This window comes from Paroedura picta, chromosome 12 (assembly GCF_049243985.1).
Source record: "Paroedura picta isolate Pp20150507F chromosome 12, Ppicta_v3.0, whole genome shotgun sequence".
Classification (NCBI taxonomy): domain Eukaryota; kingdom Metazoa; phylum Chordata; class Lepidosauria; order Squamata; family Gekkonidae; genus Paroedura; species Paroedura picta.
This window is the reverse complement of record NC_135380.1, coordinates 30,755,589-30,776,368: the sequence shown is the minus strand read 5'-3', so window position 1 is coordinate 30,776,368 and position 20,780 is coordinate 30,755,589. Positions and strand designations below refer to the sequence as shown.

General features: G+C 48.3%; 1 protein-coding gene across 1 annotated transcript; it reads right to left on the bottom strand.

The window, feature by feature from the left end:
• Positions 1-769: 769 nt before the first annotated feature.
• On the bottom strand, positions 770-7,428 carry CYSRT1 (cysteine rich tail 1). Its single transcript, XM_077305996.1, has 2 exons — positions 7,059-7,428; positions 770-4,079 (listed from the first exon to the last, which is right to left on the bottom strand). The coding sequence occupies exon 2, from the start codon at positions 3,862-3,864 to the stop codon at positions 3,451-3,453; it is 414 nt and encodes a 137-aa protein (XP_077162111.1). The 5' UTR covers positions 3,865-4,079; positions 7,059-7,428; the 3' UTR covers positions 770-3,450.
• Positions 7,429-20,780: the final 13,352 nt, after the last annotated feature.

Genomic DNA, 20,780 nt, shown 5'->3' with positions numbered 1-20,780 from the left:
GCCACGCCCTACTTGGCATTGAGGAAATGTTAAGCCCAACGAATCCGTCTGATTGTCCTATTTGTGCTTTGAGCTCCAGGCTGACTTTGCTGGAACAGCCCAGCACTGACCCTAAAGGCCTGTTTCTCTGAAGAGCTTGTTCTCTTCCCCGGCCAATCCATTCCTTTATCTCTGAGCCAAGAGCAACCATCCGTGACCAGTGACAGGAGGCGTACTTATTTTTGGCTGCCCATGCAAAGCAACCTCTTCCTGCTGCTCCACCCCAAGCACCAGCTTCATGCAGGAGGTGGAACTCATCGTCTCCCAGGAGCTGTGAATGCGTACTGCTGCATCCTGTTTGGGATCACTGCACAAGCAGTTCCAGGGATCTCCGTGACTACTACATGCTCAGGCAAAACAAATGCTTTGCGGTTCAGAAGCTTGCCCGGTTTCCACACTGAACTGTTTGCCTGCATTGAACCTGTGCTGGGAAGTCAGACTGAAAAGACCAGAGGAGGGCTGTTCATTCCAATTCTTCCTTTCTGCAGCGAAGGCCATGCCTGTCCACCCAACCCAGCTGATTGTGACAAACGCCCTACCGCAGGGGTAGTCAAACTGCGGCCCTCCAGATGTCCATGGACTACAATTCCCAGGAGCCCCTGCCAGCGAAAGCTGGCAGGGGACTCCAGGGAATTGTAGTCCATGGACATCTGGAGGGCCGCAGTTTGACTACCCTTGCCCTACTGTCTATACAGCAGCAAGGCTATTTACAAACGACAAGGTTGCAAGGGTTTATTTTTAAAAGACACACACAATCCATACGTTCTCCTTCTGATTTATTACGAGCCAGCAGCCAACCACGAGGAGCAGTCTTTATTTTATAACAGAATCCTTTTTCCAGCAAAGTCAGGCAGGTGGCCCACAGCAGCCCCACAGGAAGCAACCAGGCCAAATAGCCCCACCTCCACCCCAATTCTAGCATGATTATCCAAGGTTCCGCCCCCACACACAGAAAAAAAATCTTCAAGCAAGTGAGAATGACACAAGGGTCGTGGTAGAAGGAGAAGATTCAGCAAGAGTAGCCGTTTCCATGCAGGGAAATGGAAATGGAGACGGTGTCAAGGAGGCTCCGCAGCACAACAAATCTGGTTTGACAAGAACTGCTTTCTGCACGTCCCGTTTGCTACCAAGGCAGTGTGCAACAACTCAGAGACAATGAAGTAGTAACCTTTGGAATACGTGTCCTTGGAATGTTCTGCAATCCCACAAACAAACGAACCCAGGATTCAAGTAATTTCAGTTAAGATAAGGAAGGGGTGGGAAATCTTCTTAGAATCTTCTTAGAGTCAAAGTACCTTTATTGGCATAACGATCTTCTTAGAATGCAGAAAAGCCAGGGTTTCTTTCTAAAGGGCAAGTCCCTGAGGCGAACAACAAAAAACAAAACAACCAAAAGAAACCCACCCAGAAAAAAGCCAGATATAACTTTGTTTTTTCCAAGGCCCAAAGGAAGGAGGTTCAGTGGCATCCTCTCTCCCTTTCTCTAGGGTCTCTGTACTATTCAAGGCAGAACTGAGGTAAAATCTAAAATCTCTCCCTCCCCCCTCCTGAGCCCCCCCCCACATCACTTTTCCCGAAAAACATTCATCCTCTCAATTCCTCCTCCTCCCTAAACAGAGAAATATCCTACTTTCCCCCTCACTCCTGCAAGTATTTATTCAACTCCTTGGCCCATTATGCACGGAGTGGAAAGTCTGCATTCGGGGTGGAATGGTGGCAGCTAAAATCACCAATTATGCACGCTGCAGGCGGCAACCGGGTGCAGAGTCAACGTATGCCGCCGAAAAAGCCACATTAGCAAGATGCGGAAGAAAGTGGAGCTTCCTGGGACCAGGGCGAAACCAGAAGCGACTCCGGAGTATCTGAGTGCATAATTGGATACTCTGGGTTTTGCCGCCGTTGTGTTCCGTCCCGTGCATAATCGGTTTGCTTCGCTTCTTCCTCCTCCTCGTTCTCCATGCCACCATTTCAGCGGCCGTGCATAATAGGCCCTTCAAAAGATCTGCAGTTTTCAAAGTGCCCCATGCAACCAATTCTCCCTAGCCCCTCAGGCTCATGTCCTGGCTCTGCCAAGGGGCAGAATAGTCCTATTATTAATAGTCCTTTTCCAGATGTTTGATACTGGCCCTCCAACCCTGCATGACAGGAGTGCACAATACACACTATTCTTCCCATACACACATTTAGTGTGAAGGGGACAGTGTGTGCACTTTCCATCTGGGCACAGCATGGATGTGCGTGAAATTAAGCCCAGTTTTTGAGGGACATGTTCATGTGCCCTAAACTTTACGTGCATGCAAAAGATGCATGTTGCCCCATTGGCATAAACGGTGAGTGTGTGTCCTGAAAGGACCGCACACAGTGCATACTCCCATTACATATGGCTGAAGTGCCCTAATCAAAATGTCTGAAAAGGGCACAATTTGAAATGGGAAGCTGCCATCCAATCAGTAGCTGCCCAGCGGTGCCAAGATGAACCTGCCCACCTCCCTTGTCATTCTCCACTGTGCTCCACAGTGGGTCAGATGCCAATGTAGTGACCCACTAAGTCAGTGATTCTCAACCTTCCTAATGCCACAACCCTTTGATAGTTTCTCATGTTATGGTGACCCCCAACCATAAAATTATGCAAGTGTTCTCTCACAGAAATTAAACCAAAACTGACAAAAGGCGTGAAGTTCAATTGTTCATGATTGTATATAAACTGGTTATAAATTGTATATAAATTGGTGGGCGCCTTCAGGAGGAGAGGCAACAGTGGTAGTGCTCCCCCTGCCGGGACCCCTGTGAAAGGGTCGTTTGACCCCCAGGTTGAGAACCATTGCACTAGGTCCTGAGAAGAGGCAGGGGGCAAAGATTGTTGTTGCTCACCCTGTGCATACCAGGGAGGTGTGGGCTAAAATATTATTATTATTAGACTGGTTCTAACTAGCAGCCTCAAAAGCAGAGCATGTGTATGGACATGTCATGATTTTTGTCCTTTTTCACAATGGCGGATCATTGCGTGTCCCAAGTGCTTGCCCCAACAGAACAGCAATTCATTCCCCAATCAGATCCAATACCCCCATTCCTGTACCTGCCTCGACCACCTGAGCACATGAATCTCCTCAACTCAAGGAAAACAGCTGGGGCACGTTCAAATTCCCTTGTGCTGAGAATGACGCTGCAAAGTACCCTTCCTGGCAAAAGGGCAGCCAACTCTTTTGCCAACTATAAAAAAGTTAAAAGTCTTTCCCCTGATTATCTCCACTGTTTCTTAAATCAACCCGCAGGAAACAGCAGTAGATTGGCATTGGACCTGTTAGCAGTAACTTCACATGAAATTTCTGCAAGATAAAGTGCAAATGCTACAGCACTGGAAGGCCATTCAGCAGCGCTGCCAGCAGTGGAAGAGTAGCAAATGTGGCAGGACTAAGAAATGACACAGCAGCATTTCCTGCAGCAAGGACAGCACTTCCTGCCGCAGCTACAACAGCATCCTGTGTCACTGCCCCCTGTCGTCACTGTCTCTTGACTCTTCCAGTGGAACGGTTCTGAAGAGCTTCCGCTGGGCATCTTGAGGCTGGCGTAGGGATTATATGGCCTGGTCCACGTCTCGTGGGTCTGGATCTTCTGATCATTCCATCCATCATAGCCCATCTGCTGGCTCAAGTCATTCTCTTTCTCCTGGGCCACCGTATAAGTAGGCAGCGTGCTGGGGTTGAAGAGGACAGTGTCCGGAGTCAGGTCATCGCCCAAATAGTACTTCAGGAAACTGTCCTTCATTTGGGCTCGGGGGATGTTCACACTAGCATAGGGGTTTTCAACAACTACCCCCCGATCCATGACTCCTCTGAAGTAGGGTGAGGCCGCCCCGATAGGTCCTTGCCAAAGGGCACCTAAGATGAGCCTTCTGCTGCTCCCGTCAAAACGTCAGAGAAGATTGTGGTACCAGAACCGTGACCCTTGTGCTCCCCGCTACGGTTAGCTGGCTGCACGTGCACCAGCACAGAACTGCTTCTTCTGCCAGCTTATCAAAGCATCAGCTGACCACCCCAGCCCTAGAAGAGAAGGTTTTAAGGGTTACTATCATTTCCTTTCCACATTCCAGCAACAGACCTTTGCACTAATTATTTTGCTCACATACTTTGTGTGTACCATTGTGCTTTTCCAAAACGCTCAAAGCGTTTTCATGTCATTTTTGCAGTGGGGAGAGAGAGAAAATGGAGACTGCCAAACACCCCCCACCTAGAATACTTTGCCTTTACTATCTACTCTTGCAGTAACGTGTATAAGCAGCACTGCTTGTTCTGTTCTAGCAGCTGTTCAGCGACTGTTCCAAGCCTAATCCTCATGGCAGCTGAGACTAGCTCCACTGTTAGGGTTGCTAACATCCAGGAAGTACAGAATACAAAGCAAAATGACCGGTCAGCAGTATGGACAGATCCTGAGGTTACAACTGATCTCTCGAAAACAGAGATCAATTCATAATGGCTGCTATGGAAGGTAAACTGGAAGGTGGACTGTATGGCATTATACCCCCACTGAAATCCTTCCTGGCCCCAAACCCGACCTTCCTCAAGATTCACCCCAAACTCTACAGGTATTTTCCAACCTGGAGCTGGCAACCCTACCCACCATGCTGACCTGTATTTTATCGTAGTTTGTTACTATTTACATTGTAAATGTACCTTGAGTGTCTATAAGACAGAAAAAAATCAGAGTCCAGTAGCACCTTTAAGACCAACAAAGATTTATTCAGGGCGTGAGCTTTCGAGTGCAAGCACTCTTCCTCAGACTATGATCTTCTTACATGACAGGGGATATATAGCAAAAATCTATTCTGTCACAACCAAATACAGCCAATGATAATCCTTTGTCAAAACAGCCAAACAATCCCCTGGAATTCGGTGTACTTTACACAGGGAGAACCAAACTGCCTTTTATTAGTGATCAAAGGTTCTCACCTCTCCATATGTTGCTTGCTCCATCCGTCTCCACACAACTGTGAAACATTCGTACCAGGGAATTGCTGGTAACTATCCCAAGGCCAGGGACAAAGGTTTTTTTATCTCACTGTTCATGCTAACCTTGTTCAATTTCTGTATCCATATTCCTCACTATTTATTTTATTTGTGATAATGTGACTGTAAAATATGGCAATGTAGGAATTTTGAGTTTGACACCCTGGCCTTGGGATAGTTACCAGCAATTCCCTGGCAGGAATGTTTCACGGTTGTATGGAGACAGATGGAGCCAGCAACATGACCATATACGGACTTATCACCCGATAAATAAATTTTAAAAATACATTAAAAATTAATCAACACCCACCCATTCAGAAAACCCTTCCAGGCCCATCAAGAAACCCCTGGGTTTCCTGAAACACCGGTTGAGAAAGGGAAGTTGGTCTAAAGGGAAGTTGGAGGTGACAGGCTGTAATCACTGGGGTGGAAGAATGGCGGGAATGCCCTGTTCAAGAAGAGAGATCCTTGGAGACCCTCATCCAGGCAGATCAAGAAACAAGAATGAAGGGGCAAAAGAGGGAGAGATGCCAAGTGAACGGAAAAAAAAACTACCTGACCTATTCCAGGGCCTTTAGAAGCAGACTTGGTTCAGGCATTAAAAACATCAGTAGAGAAGAGCCCTGCTGGATCAGACCAAATATTTATTTAGTCCAGCACACGCTTTCCCATAAAGGCTAGCCAGATGCTCCCCAAAAGCTTACAAGCAGAGCACAAAGGCCAAAACCCTCTTCAGATCAAGCAACTGGCATCCAGAGATGGACTGCCTCTGAACATGGAGGTTCCACTAAGCCATCATGGCTATTCATATAGCAATTAGTTGGACTTCTCCTTCTCCTCATCCTCCATGAATACACTTCTAGGCTACATCATGTGACAGTGAGTTCCGCAAGCCTATTACGCATTGTGCGAAGACTTTCTTTTGTCTTTCCATGACTTTCACTAGCAGGATCTAATCTTTGTCCTGTGTAAAGTTCCACCTGCTGATTTTTCCAGTTCTAGTTCATGCCCTGGCTTAAAGGCGCAGCTAGAGAGCCCAGCTGAGAAATGCCAGCTCAAAGGGGAAAACCAGGTGGGTTTCACTTTGCCTGTTTGATTCAAAATAACCAGCCAGTTCTCCGGCTGTAGCGCTCTGGTCCTTGGGCATGCTTCCAAAACCAATATTTTTAGGGTTTTCTGAAGCTGTTATCTGGCCTCCTCTGCTCTGTCGTTTGATAACGGTCTGGAATTTGAAAAGCACTTCAGATAGGAATGGAATGTAGGGGGAGCAGGAAAGGGAGGTAAAACTAGCACCTGTTATTCTGGATGGTGGAGGGGGGCTTGTTAACAGCCCTGGCCAGGCAGAAATTCTCCTGGCAAAACCTCCCATCACATGTCATTTCCATGACAGATTTTTTAAAAACCCAAATCGTCAGCAGCTACATTTCTATTCATGACACAGAAACAAGGCCAGTGGAGTATCTGAATGGATGACTTCTAGGTGAATCCATCTGGCATTGTAACCCCCTCAAGGGCAGAGACCCAGTCCTTGGTGCCTCTTGAGAAAGCGCCCACACGGGCATTGAAAGCGTGACAAAAAGCGAGTGAACCCTTCTTTCGTTTCGCCAAGAACTTTGGAAGACACATGCTTTAGGATGCTTTGGGCTGATCCTGCGTTGAGCAGGGGTTGGAGTAGATGGCCTGAATGGTCCCTTCCAACTCTATGATTCTATTATTCTAATTCGTCCTGGAAAGCGCTCAGCATCAAGAGGCAGGAGCGTTAGGACCGGGCCACTGTACAGCTCTCCTCCCCACATTGGGACCAGGGGGCTTCCGACGGCAAGGGGCCCTGCTGGAAAGAAGTCAGACGGTCGTCCTGAGAGCCTCACGCCCCCCGCGGACGGCCCCGCCAGCCTCCCAGCCGCCCCACTTGGGAAAGGGGCCAGCCCGGCGCGCCATCGGAGCCCCGCCGGAGGGAATTTCCGTCGGGCCAGAGCTGGTTGGGCGGGCTGCCCACGTGGCGGGGACGGGACTCACCTCGGGTCCGGTGACCGCCAAGCTCGCTGCGCTGGATTTTGCCACTCAGAAGCCGTCGGGGGTGCCCAGAGGCGGCGGGCGGCGGCTCGGCGCGTCTTTGGGGCGACACCTGCCCGGTCGGCTCCAGGGCCCGCCTCTGGGAGGGCCTGGCCAGCGCGGCCTCGCCCTTCTGCCATCCGGATAACGTCCCGGCCCCCCCTCGGCCAAAACCAATGATGTCACCGACGGCTTTCGCTCTTCCCACCCAGGGGTGCGCCTGGCCGAGGCGACGCCGCGCTTTCCACGGCTGCCTGGCCGGTCGGAATGTCGCGCTCAGCCGCCGTCTCTTCTTCGATTGCTGCAGCACCGGTTGCATGGCTGCCTGTCTTAGCGGGACCTCTAACGGAGAGCGCGAGCGGCTACAGCCGTCGCCGAGGCACCATCCGTGGCCGCTGCTGAGCTGGTTGTCGCTTCCAATGGCTAAGGGCTGTGTAGAATTTGAAGAACAATGAGGGAACAGCGAGCTTGTGCAGAGGGCATTGCCCCTTGCCAGGTGCCACAAGTTCTCCAGGGCAACAGGAAGGAAGGAACCAGGGACTCCAGGGTTGGGGCCGGATCCCTTTCCTCTGAAGACATTATGATTAATAATAATACCTTTGTGCTTACCAGGCTTCCAGTTTATCCATGGCCAGGTTGATTCCAAGCAAAACGTTTATGCCAAACATTGAAAATGAGTTTCTTGAGGGACATACTACGATCACAGGGTTATTATGAAGAAGTTTTATGGAAAGTGAAAACTGCTTTGATGAGAAAGGCCAGGAAAGTTGTGCTGAGGGATTTTCCCCATCACAACAACGCACCTGCTCAATCTTCTCCATCCACCCTCCAGCCCTGATCTTCCAAAAACACAAAGAACATTTAAGAGGGACACAATTTGAGTCCCCCAAGGATGCCAAAACTATGCTTGATGTGGTGTAAATGGAAGGATGCAAAATTCACTTCTGTACACACTCCACACACTTCAAAAGTGTGGAGACCTGCTAGACCAGGGGTAGTCAAACTGCGGCCCTCCAGATGTCCATGGACTACAATTCCCAGAAGCCCCTGCCAGCGAATGCTGGCAGGGGCTTCTGGGAATTGTAGTCCATGGACATCTGGAGGGCCGCAGTTTGACTACCCCTGTGCTAGACAGAGGATATGTCGAGAAATAATAGCTTCACATTTTGATGATTCTGTAGCAATACTTTTTGACTTGCCCCCACATTTATATCTAATGTTTTCAAGTATTCCATCAACTTCACTTTTGAGTGTCTTAAGGTACAATCCCCACTCTGTCGTGGAAGCTTTCTGGGTGACCTTGGGCCAGTCTCTTTCAGATGAACCAACCTCACAGGATTATTGTTGGAAAGGATAAAAGGGAGGAGTGGGGAACAATGTGGTAAGCCATTTGGAGGTACCCACTGGGAAGTAACGAGAATAAATAAATACATTTTTTCAAGGTATCAGCTTTCCTGTGCAAACATATTTCCAGTTTGGTGTAGTGGTTAGGAGTGCGGACTTCTAATCTGGCATGCTGGGTTCGATTCTGCGCTCCCCCACATGCAACCAGCTGGGTGACCTTGGGCTCGCCACGGCACTGATAAAACTGTTCTGACCGGGCAGTGATATCAGGGCTCTCTCAGCCTCACCCACCTCACAGGGTGTCTGTTGTGGGGAGAGGAATGGGAAGGCGACTGTAAGCCGCTTTGAGTCGCCTTCGGGTAGGGAAAAGCGGCATATAAGAACCAACTCTTCTTCTTCTTTGTGGTAGTCCCAAGGGGGAGACTTGCCAAAGGCTTCCCAGTGACTTTGTGGCAGAGATGACATTAGAACGGGCAATCTTTTTGGATTATGGTGTGTTCTCAGATGCTGCAGGATAAAGGAGTGGTTGAGGGCCTCTGACCATGGAGATTTCATCTATCCATTATGGCTAATAGCCATTGAAGGGTTGCTCCTCTATGGGTTTGCCTAATCCTTTTCCAAAGCCATCTGAAGATAGCAGCCAGGTCTACCTTTTGTAGTAGTGAATTCCATCACAATCCTCTGCTTTGTGTGAAGAAGTATGACCTTTTGTCTTCCCTGGAAGCAGTGCCAGATTGACAGTCTTATGAAAGAGGGAGGCAAATCTCTGCCCTTTAGCAACACCCTTTCTAATTTTAACAGACTTCTGTCATGATGACTCCCCTCCCTTAAACAAACAAACAAAGCTGCAGATGCTGCCGCCTTTCCTGGAGTGGTGCTTCATTCCCCCACGCGCCCAGTCATTTAGAGCAGTGGTCCCCAACCTCCGGTCCGGGGACCGGTACCGGGCCGTGGATAAGTCGGTACTGGGCCGAGGCTCCTCGTCCTCCTCCCCAGCTGCTGCCTTTGGGGCTGCCCTGCCACTCTGCTGCTGGTTCACCTTTAGTGCTCTCCAGCGGCCACCATGGCTGGGGCTCCCCCTCAGTGTGGCACTGTGCAGCTGCTGCTGGCAGCACCCCCCAGCAGGCAGCGGGAAGACAGGGGCGCTGGTGGGAAAGCAAGTGAAGCAAGGTCTCAGGCGGTGGCGGCGTCCCTCGGCAAAAGACTACCCCCCCCCCGGGCCTCAGTAAAATTGTGAAGCGTTGACTGGTCCCCGGAGATAAAAAGGTTGGGGACCACTGATTTAGAGCAGCCCTTTTCTGTAAATCTTTTCCCTTTCTGTGCCTTTGCTTTGCCTGTGCTTCCTGCGTCCATTGCCACTTGGAGGCAGTCTTGGCCCCTGGCCCGGGAAGTGTCGGTCTGCACCACCTTTAGTCAACAGACCATTAGAGGGCAGGGAGGCTGCTCCAAGGTTGGGCAAAGGAGCACCTCTCAGCCAGCCCCTCCCTGCTAGAGCAAAGTGCCACGTAAAGTCTCCGGGACAAAAATGCAACCTGTGCTAGGAGAAATTTTCCATGTGACAGGCTGCTAAAGGGCTGCAGAGAAACAGATCTCTTCATCCTGCATTCAGCCAATATGCTGATCCAGGAAGTAATCCTCACTCCTGCATATGCAGCCAGCTGGATGATCTTGGGCTAGTCACAGTTCACTTACGACTGTTGTTGCACAGCAATTTTCTTCTCTCAGTCCCACTTACCTGACAGGGTGTCTGTTGTGGGGAGAGGAAGAGAAGGCAATTGTAAGCCGCTTTGACACTCCTTCAGGTAGAGAAAAGTGGGGTACAAAAAAACAGTCTTCTTCTAACCGGTGGAAGTCTGTGGCTACTCTGGCTCTGCTGTTTTTAATGGATCACATGAATCTTTGGGCTTCAGCCCTGTCACTCTGCTTATGGCTTATAAATTAAACACATTAATTAAGCAATCGAGGTGGAATTGGTCTCCTTCTAGCTGCAAAGGCAAGCCTGCTTGAAACAATTTTGAATGTCTCATCCTTGCTACTTTGATCCATAAGCCCACATTTAATGCTTCCTGCGTGTCACTCAAACCCATGAAATTTGCACCGTTGTGTTCTCCCTCCCTCATATTGAAATTTCCCATTAAAATGTATGCATTTTCCAATGTTATTTATATAAAAATCAACTCTTTAACTTTTATACATAGCTAGCTGCTGTATACATTGAAGAAGAAGAGTTGGTTTTTATACCCCACTTTCTACTAACTGAAGGAGTCTCAAAGCTGCTCACAATCACCTTCTCTTCCTCTCCTCACAACAGGCATCTTGTAAGGTAGGTGGTAGGGCTGAGAAAACTTTGAGGGAACGGTGACTGGGCCAAGGTCACCCAGCAGGTCTCATGTATCTCAAGGTAGCTTACAATTGCCTTCCCTTCCTCTACCCACAACAGCACTGTGAGATAGGTGGGAATGAGCGATCCCTGACAGAATTTCTCTGTGAGAACAGCTGTAACAGGACTGTGACTGGCCCAAGATCACCCAGTTGGCTGCATGTGGAGGAGCGTGGAAACCTTGCTCTCCAGATTAGAAGCAACCATTCTTAACTACTACAACAAGCTAGGTCTTGTGTGTAAAATCCATACTGTATGCATAAACTGTGCCACAGGACTGAAAACCCAACTATAAAATGTGACAAAAATATAAATGAATATTTTTAAAAAGATTTAAAACAGAGAAAATGGGTTGGAAAATGAAGGCGTTAAAAAAATTATAACATCCAGCCTGAGCCTACTCAATGTCATGGGTCATTTGGCTGGTCCTAATGAAAGGCATTATGTGGGCCATGTTCTATTTCTGTGGATTTTTACTGTGGACGGCAGAGCTGCTGACAACTTCTCCCAGCTTCTAGCTGTGCTATTGCATGCCAACACTAGGGGTCGCCCAAGCCTTTCCCTGTGCCACCAACACAACTCACTGCCAGATGTCACTTTCAGAGCAATCTATTTTCACAACAAACTCCATGTGGAAGGTTATGTGGAAAGAAAAAGAGCAAATGGCCCAGGGACCAGTGGAGTTTTGATTTCAGACCCATAGAAACTCTCCGCCCACTGCCACCACAAATGACCAGCAGTGTGGTTACATGTGATACAAATAATCTACCTTCTTTATTATTCATTCATTCATTCATTCACTCACTCACTCATTCATTTGTTCGATTTTTAGCTTGCCTTTTTCAAATGACTCAAGGCGGTTTGTATCAGGCATAAAACCCAGTAAAAACCCCTTCCCCATAAAAGACAAAACTCCAGCAACAAGATGGCTATAACAGTCCCTCTTGTTGTTGTTATGTGCGAAGTCGCGTCCGACCCATTGCGATCCCATGGACAATGATCCTCCAGGCCTTCCTGTCCTCTGCCATTCCCCGGAGTCCATTTAAGTTTCCCAATCCAGATTTTAAAATATATTGAGCATTAAAAGCACTCCAAGATATTGCACAATAAAAGTAGGGTCACTCCGGATCAATCCTTCTTGCTGCAGAAGGAAATTTTAAATCGCCCAAAATCCAAACGGAAATCGCATTCTGTGTAGAGGGCAGGGACTCAATCGATCTGGGGTTGGAATAAAAGTTCCGTGCAGTTTACACCCTGGTGAAAGAGCTCCATTTTACAAGCCCTGTGGAAATTTGACAGCTCCAGCAGGGTCCTCGGCTTTTCCAGGAGCTCAATCCACCAGGTTGGGACCAGGACCAAAAAGACCCTGACCCGGGTCAGGGCCAGCCTTATTTCTCTGGGGCCAGGGACCTCTAACGGATTAGTTCCCACAGAGTGAAGTGCCCTGCGGGGAGCATAACCAAATAAGCGGTCCCTCGGCCAGGGCCCAAGCTGTGAATGGCCTTAAAGGTCAAAACTAAGACCTTGAACCTGAACCTTGCCACAATCAACAACACATATATTTACATTGCTTCTATTATGCACATAGCCATGGCAACACAGAGACGAGGGAGTTTTGCAAGGAAAAAGGGGTGGGGACATGAGTGTGCTTTGTCCTCCAACCACAGCCCCTCCTCTCAGGTGATCCCTCCCCCCGTATCTGGACCCTTTTCTGGTCCAGCTGTGGACCAAAGGAGGGGGAAGCATCCCAGAGGGAAATGTTATGGGTGACAATTGGCAAGGGGCACTTGGTTGAGCCCCCTTATCTACCTTCCACTTTCTTTGCATGAGCTTCCCAATGGCTGGGCGCCCCTCAGGCCCAGACAGGCAATCCACAAAGCCAGGCAGGTGGCTGCCCAGCATCCATTGTCATGACCAATCTCTCTCTCTCTCTCTCTCTCTCTCTTTTGGGCAACTTTTTATTGTATCAAATTACGCCAACGATGACTTTGCTGACTGCAGTTGGGGACTGAGGGCTAGACCACAGAGATTTTGGGACCAGTCCAGCAAAAGGTGTACATCTGGAAATAATAGATGTGCATGCACGTGCCTGACCTCTGCACATGCAAGCCACAGCGCAGGCACAAGTTAGCACTTCTTCCCAGCCTTCAAGCCTTTTCTATTTTTTGCAGCGCACTCCATTGGCCTTTGCGTCACAGCATGTCAACAGTGTCAGATAAATAAATCCCTTCTCTCTTGAGCTGTGGAACGCATGGCACTCTGGTCCAGGCTGCCTGCCTGCATACCTCCCTCTGCCTTGAGCTGGCCGGCTGCAACAGGGATGGCTTCCTTACCACATCCCCTGCCTCCCCACCCCCCTTGCAGATCAAGGGCCTGCCATGCAGGCTGGGGGGAAATTTGGCAGAAGTGGAGGAAAGCAAGGCATTGTGACCGCCTACTGGGTGCTGGGCTGGAGGAGAAACTGAGGATTTCCTCTCCTAGAACCAGGCACTCCCAGGCCTGGGCCCCTCCCAGAAGCAGCCCTCCCTAGTAGCAGTCATGGCTCCTAGCCATCTCTGCCTTAAGATACCAGCCTGTGGATGCCAATAGAAGCCACTCCTCCTGTGCCAGGCACAGGGCTATGCTTGTGTATGGTTTCGCATTCAGAGAATCATAATGTTTATGCTGGGAACAAACAATAACTATTACATTGAAAAAGCAAGTCACTTAGATGCACGGGTGGTGGATCTGTCAAAACGCATTTTAACAGTGCTTGGGCGTACAGAGTCAGCATGTCTCTGTGTTGAAGATCCTGGGTATAAAGAACAGACAAAGGCCATCTCCAGCATGGTATAGTGGTTAAAGTGTGGCAGACTTTAATCTGGTGAGCCAGGTTTGATTCCCCCACTATTCCACATGCAGCCAGCTGGGTGACCTTGGGCTAGCCATTCTGTTAGAGCTGTTCTTGCAGAGCAGCTCTCTTAGAGCTCTCTCAGCCCCACCTACCTCACAGAGTGTCTGTTGTGGGGAGAGGAAGGGGAAAGTATTTGTAAGCTGTTTTGGGACTCCTTTGAATAGTGAAAAGCGGGATACAAGAAACCCGCTCTTCTCTTCTGTATACTCAGAAGCATGGAGCTGACCACTGTTGGAAACAAGAGTCGGGATTAGGCAGTCCCTTGGTCTGATCCACTGGGATTTCCTTGTGTTGTTCTTGCAATAGTTAAAAGAGGCTCTGACTACAGGTAGTCCAAAGTTTTGCCCCATGAACAGTTTCACGCCATCATTCTCCATGGCCAGCTTGGTGTAGTGGTTAGGAGTGCGGACTTCTAATCTGGCAAGCTGGGTTTGATTCCCCGCTCCTCCACATGCTGCTAGCTGGGTGACCTTGGGCTCGCCACGGCACTGATAAAGCTGTTCTGACCGGGCAGTGATATCAGGGCTCTCTCAGCCTCACCCACCCCACAGGGTGTCTGTTGTGGGGAGAGGAATGGGAAGGCGACTGTAAGCCGCTTTGAGCCTCCTTCGGGTAGGGAAAAGCGGCATATAAGAACCAACTCTTCTTCTTCTTCTTCTTCTTCTTCTTCTTCTTCTTCTTCTTCTTCTTCTTCTTCTTCTTCTTCTTCTTCTTCTTATGTGCTTCGCCATTTGCAATCTGACAAAGAAAGGCAGGAGGGTACGGAGAACATCAAAACCGCCCCTGAGCGTTCTGAGCCACATGCCTGCCAGCTCCCGGCCTCCAGTGGCTCTTCAAGGCAACAGCCCTCAGGAAGTTTCAGCTCTAAATGAATGGGCCGGTGGGCCCCTGAAGAGGTTTCTAGCCTGTGAATGCTTCTTCCTTGATAAATCATCTTCCCAGTACATTTTAACACTCATTCATCTGAGGGGCTCAAGGCAACACACGCTGGGTTGCATCCAGACACAATTTGTGACCTCCAGCAATTCCCCGTTCCCATCTCCCGATCCCACCCCCATGTCATTCATCAAAGACCCTTGTTTATTTAGGATATTCCCCAAGAGTGGCATTTCAGGGGGAGGGGGGAGGCAGAAAAGTTCAATTCTGCCATTAATTTTTTTTAGTCTGGATGAGGAAATGGGGAAAGAAGAACAGCCCAATGAGGTAGGTCTGCTGAGAGAATGTGTGGGACCGAGGTTACCCAGCTGCCTTCACAGCAAAATAGAGAGTTCAACAATAGTTTCCAAGATCCTCGTTTAATGTGCTAACCACTTTACTGCACTGACTCTCTCCTACTAACAGTGTAGTCATAAGTAGAGCTTTGCTCTTCTAAACTCATGGACTTCAGCTGACTTAGAGAAAGACGTTGCTTGGCTCAGGGTGCCCTGCCAATCAGTTTCCCAGGGGCCACAAGACTCCTTCTTTTTCCACAATAAGCCAATCCCTTAGCACAGGGGTAGTCAAACTGCGGCCCTCCAGATGTCCATGGACTACAATTCCCAGGAGCCCCTGCCAGCTTTTGCTGGCAGGGGCTCCTTGGAATTGTAGTCCATGGACATCTGGAGGGCCACAGTTTTGACTACCCTTGCCTTAGCATCTATATGTCACTATCCGATGGTCATAGAATGTTAACAAACTCTTCCCTGGCCAGGCTGAAACACAGAGATGAGGCATGTAAAAGGGAAGCATTTGAAAATAAGATGGTCGAACAAGACAGCTTTGTGCCAAAACAAAAGGACACAGAACCACATGGCTGCACTGAGAGCCAAAAGAAATAGACATTTTATAAGAGGGTGGTTTTTTTCACAAGCCACACACACACACACAGGCTAAAACAGGAACCAGAAAAGACAAACAGTCTTTGGCAAATGGGGTGGGGGGTGGGGCTGAGTGTTTGCACTTTGAAAGTTGTGACTTAAAGATCACATGTTTATTATTCTCCCCTTCCTCCTACTATATATTAGGGGGCCTTCCCTGCCCCCTTCCCCTTTATCCTTGCAACTCCATGTTGTGAGAAAACACGCTGGGCAAAAGATCTGTGTCATCTGGCTGAGTTGGAAATTGAACTCAGTTCTAATCTATAATTCCCCACTAGTCGATAGGCACCCAGTCTACAAAATTCAATGTACACAAGGGACCGGGGAAAAAGGCAATACTGGGTGAGTTTTTCAGTATGGGAAACTTGACAGAAAATAACCAGATGCAAGTGGGTAGCCAGGTTGTTCTGAATCAAGTTAGAGCCCAGTGGCACTTTCAAGACCAATAAAGTTGTAGTCAACGTATGAGCTTTTGGGTGTATGCACACTTCATTGTATCTAAGGAAGTGTGCATGCACACAAAAGCTCATACCTTGAATACAACTTTGTTGATCTTAAAGGTATCACTGGGGTTAGGATCATTTCCTATAGGATTGGAGGGAAAAGGCAAAGTTTTTATTTCACAGAGGTAGAGCCATCAAAGACAACATGCCTTGACAGGTAAATGAAATGTTCATGTCAATCGACAGTGGACCCCTGAATGTCCATTGCTGGGGGAGGAGGCAACACTGGACTTTGACTTCTATGCCTCTGCTTATGTACATCTGTAGGGAAATAGGATGCTGGACTCGATGACCCATTGCTTTTATCCAGCAGGGCTCTTCTTCTTCTGTTCTTTTTGAATGGCCTTGGTATTTCACTAAGGATGAAAGCAAGCTGGTACTGGCCAGTGTGGAGTACCTGTAGGACAGTGGCCAAAGTGGTACCCTACCCGCCCTACCTTCTGCTTCAAGCCCTCATCCCACCCAAAACAGACAGTGCTGGTAAGAAATGTCAGTTCCTTGCATTCTTTTGGGGCACATATCTGGTATCTCTCAAACAACTAGCATGCAGCTGAATCTCACTGTACGTTCGGTGTCAAAGTCAAAGGTGCCTGAATATCCCACAGTGGCAGGTGTTTCTTGTTTGCCTTGAGGGCGGACAGGGAGGAATTGGCTGAAAATGTGATATCAGCAATCTCCCACTTGACACTAGTTTTGCCCTTCCCAGCCGTCCACACGGGGTTCATTCCTTTCATGGGCCCACAGGTTTCCAGTGAGAGGCACATGCCTCTGGGGATGTGCCAAAGGAAGGGAGTCAACCAGCTGCTGCCTGCATGAGATTGCACATATTTTGCAAAGCTCTGTGAAAGGGAGCAAATATTCAGCCAAGGTGCACTTCTTTTTTTCTCCTCATTTCACAGGCAAATAATCACATCAAGCTGCACATAAATGTCATATCAAAAGGTGGAAGGGATTCCACAAGAACAGCTCTGCTGGATCCAATGAATGGCCCATCTAATCCAGCTGTCAGTAGCTAAGCAGATAACTCCAGAAGGTGCTCAGACAGGGACACTGGAAACCAAAGCCTCCCCTTCTTGATGCTCTCCCCACACCCAGCATTTCTGCAGAAGTAATCTGCCTTTGAACATGGAGATTCCATTTATCTATCATGTATGGCATGTGTGTAATATAGCCAGGAAATCCTAGGATTGTCTAGCAGCCAGGCAAGGGATGTTACAAAGTGGTTTGTCATTGCCTGTCTCCATGTCATGACCCTGGTGTTCCTATCCCAATATTTTTATATCCCGTCCTTCTTATGGAGCTCAGGGTGGATAACAATACAGTAAAAACATAAGATCAGGATTGCCTCTATGAATTTTTCTACTCCATCCAACTTGAAGGCCCTTGCTACATCTTGTGGCAGTGAGTTCCACAAGTGAATTGTGGCTTGTGTGAAGAAGTAATTTTATACTGTGCTTTCTGAATGTACTGCTCATTGGTGACCCTACTACTGGAGAGAAGGAGGGGGATTCTATCTAGTTTTTCCACTCCACATATAATTATAGAATTATAATTCTAAATAGTCTGGGCTCAATATACATGAGGGAAAATTTAACTCCCTATGCCCACCTGCAAGGTCTTGCACTCTGTGGACACACACAGGCTGGAGATCCCTGGTCCTCCATGAGGTTCACCTGGCCTCAACCAGGGCCTGGGTCAGGGCCTTATCGGGCCGGGCCACTGCCTGCTGGGATGAGTTCCTAAAAGAGTTGAGAGGCCTGTCAGAACTTCCTCAGTTCCACAGGGCCTGCAAGATGGACTTCTTCCGTCAGGCATTTGGTTGGGGCCAGGACATAGGAGATCTGGCTCTCCTCTGGTCCCTTGGTCCCGCCTGCATTACATTTCCATGGGCACATATATACAATGCTGATGTGCAGCTGGTAAGCGATGGTAGTTAGAGGGAAGGTGGTAAGGGAGGGGGAAGGTGGGAGGGTTTTAAAATATTGTTGGTTTTATGGTTTTTATAGACATTGTGTTGTGAGCTGTGCGGGCTGGTTGGACTGGGAGTGGCAGCATATCATAGAATCATAGAATCATAAAGTTGGAAGGGGCCATACAGGCCATCTAGTCCAACCCCCTGCTCAATGCAGGATCAGCCCAAAGCATCCAAGAAAAGTGTGTATCCAACCTTTGCTTGAAGACTGCCAGCGAGGGGGAGCTCGCCACCTTCTTAGGCAGCCTATTCCACTGCTGAACTACTCTGACTGAAAAATCCAATGAATGAATGAATGAATGAATGAATGAATGAATGAATGAATGAATGAATGAAGGAAGGAAGGAAGGAAGGAAGGAAGGAAGGAAAACTCCTGTCATGCCTCCATTAGGTGTTTTGTTCTAAACTTGAAATGCGTACAATGCATATTTCAATTTTGCAAGATTTGCTTGTGGAAAATCCCAAACCCAATATCTCGGCCATCACCCTCCTTTTTCCAAAGACTGTTGTGGAGAGTTATTGGACTAGATGGGCCAATAATTTGATAAGAAACCTCCAGAACATGCTTTGAATGCAGAAGATCCCAGTTTCAATCACCTGTAGAAGGATCTTAAGCAGCAGACAAGAAAGGCCTGTTTCTGCCTCTCAGATCCTGGGGACCTGCAATAGACCATTGTTTGCTGTATGGTCTAACTCTGCACAAGACAGCTTCCTTTCAGTTACTAGCAAACTGCTTCTTAAAAAAAGATCCGGCACATGCTGAGTTAAACCCTATGCTAGCTGCTTCGGTCTTATCTTGGTCCTCATGGAAACCCTTATGCTGGTGACTACAATGACTTGAGCACTGGAATGCAGAAGATTTGGTGAAGAATGGAGATGGTATGGAAAGAATAGGGAAGGGGTGTGTCATTTTGACCTCTGTGTTCTTTTCCATTGTTCCGTTTGCTCTGGATGGGGATTTTCAGCAAATGTTGAACTGCCTTGAAGTTGGGGGAGGCCCGAGTGAGGACTTGTGTCCCAGGATCTACTCTCAAGAGCACAGTTGAGATCTGGAGGGGGGATGTGGTGCAGGGGTCCTTTCTTACACCACTGAGTTTGCAACATTCCTTGTTTTTAATAGAAATCCTGATTTACAGGTATTTAACAGGAAATAGATAAGACTGCATGGATAGGTGGTGTGGGGAGGGGAGGAATAAGGGGCAAGGGGAGAGCAGTTAATTATTAGATCTTCTAGCTCCCGACACATTTACTGTATGTTTCATCAGGGGATCTTACATAGAAACTTCTCTGGCTCCCAGCTTGAACAAATGGAACTAGATGATCTAATAAACCGCTCTACCTTGTACCTTGATCCTTTTTTTTTCCTTTGCAGGAATTTAAGCTAGCTGCTTACAATTACATAAGAGGCAGAAATATCAAGCTTTGCCTGGTACTCCTAAAAGCTCACTCACTATATGTTTTTTTTTAATTTTAACAGTTGAAACACATGATCAGCAGCATCACAGTGTGTTTGTCAGTGTATCACTGTACTATATTTGGTAGCTCTCCTTTAAAGAAAATGAAAAAACAAAACAAAACTTCCATGCATACACACAAATGTAGCGTATCCAAAAGAATAAAGGTGCAGATTAATTCCATAGGAACATCAGAATTGCCATGAGTAGCCAGAACAAAGAGCCATCTGATCCAGCACCCTGTTTCCAACAGTGGCCAACCAGATGCAGCCAGAAAGCCCAGAAGTAAGGGCAAGAAGACAGCAGATCTCTGTCCCCAGCCCCTGGGGACAGGGAGGTCCTATTTTGTACTTGTGGCTAATGGACTTCCTTGAAAGTTCTGTAATCCTTTTAATCTGTAGTGCCTGTCGTGAAATAGCAGGGGTGATCTAGTGTTTTGAGAGGGAGAGTCACGAGCAGGGGAAGTAGATTTTGGCTAAACAGAAAGAGAAATATCGAAATTGCTATTTAATAGTAGAAGGGAGTGCCTTGGGACCTGGCAGGCTGTCTTTCAATGGAAGTCTTTAAGGAAAGGCTGGATGGCTACCTGTCAGGGATGCTGTAATGGCCTCTCTTGCATGAAGCAGGGGGCTGGACTAAATGACCTCCTAAAGTGCTTTCCAACTCTTAGCACTGGCTTTGGCTGCTTCAGCACGCCAGCGATTCTTCGTGTAGCTCTGGTAGGTACTGCAAAAAGATTGCGGGGCCTGGAAAATTGATCATTAGGAAATCAAAGTATACGGAATTGGGAGGGGGGATCTAGTTTGGATGTAAAAGCCACCGTGGTCTAAAGTCCCACTGCAGCCACAAAGTTGGGGCATGCCCACAGGCAAGCTAACTCTCAGGCCACCCACCTAGGATCAAAATAGCAGCCTGCCTCTCAAGACTGTTGTCAGGACTTTTGAGATGCTTGTGAACAGTGCTAAGCGTTATATTATTATTATTAAGGAATATAATAATAATAATAATAAAAAAACAAAAGAGGTTTGTAGTGCTTCCAAGAACATCTGGTTTCATAATGCTGCTTCTCCATTCATTCATAATTTTAGGGGGGGGTTGGAGGGCGCTCCTCTTGCGTCCCCCGGGAAGGTCAGGGGTCAGCGGCGGGGAGGGAGGGAGGGAGCCGCAATCGCCCCTGCCGCCCCTCTTGCCGCGCTCCGGCCAGGCCTAGTGGCCAGGGGGCTCCTCGGACGCCAGCGGCTGGCGGGGCTTGGGGAGGGGGAGGCTGGCCTTGAATGAGAAGGC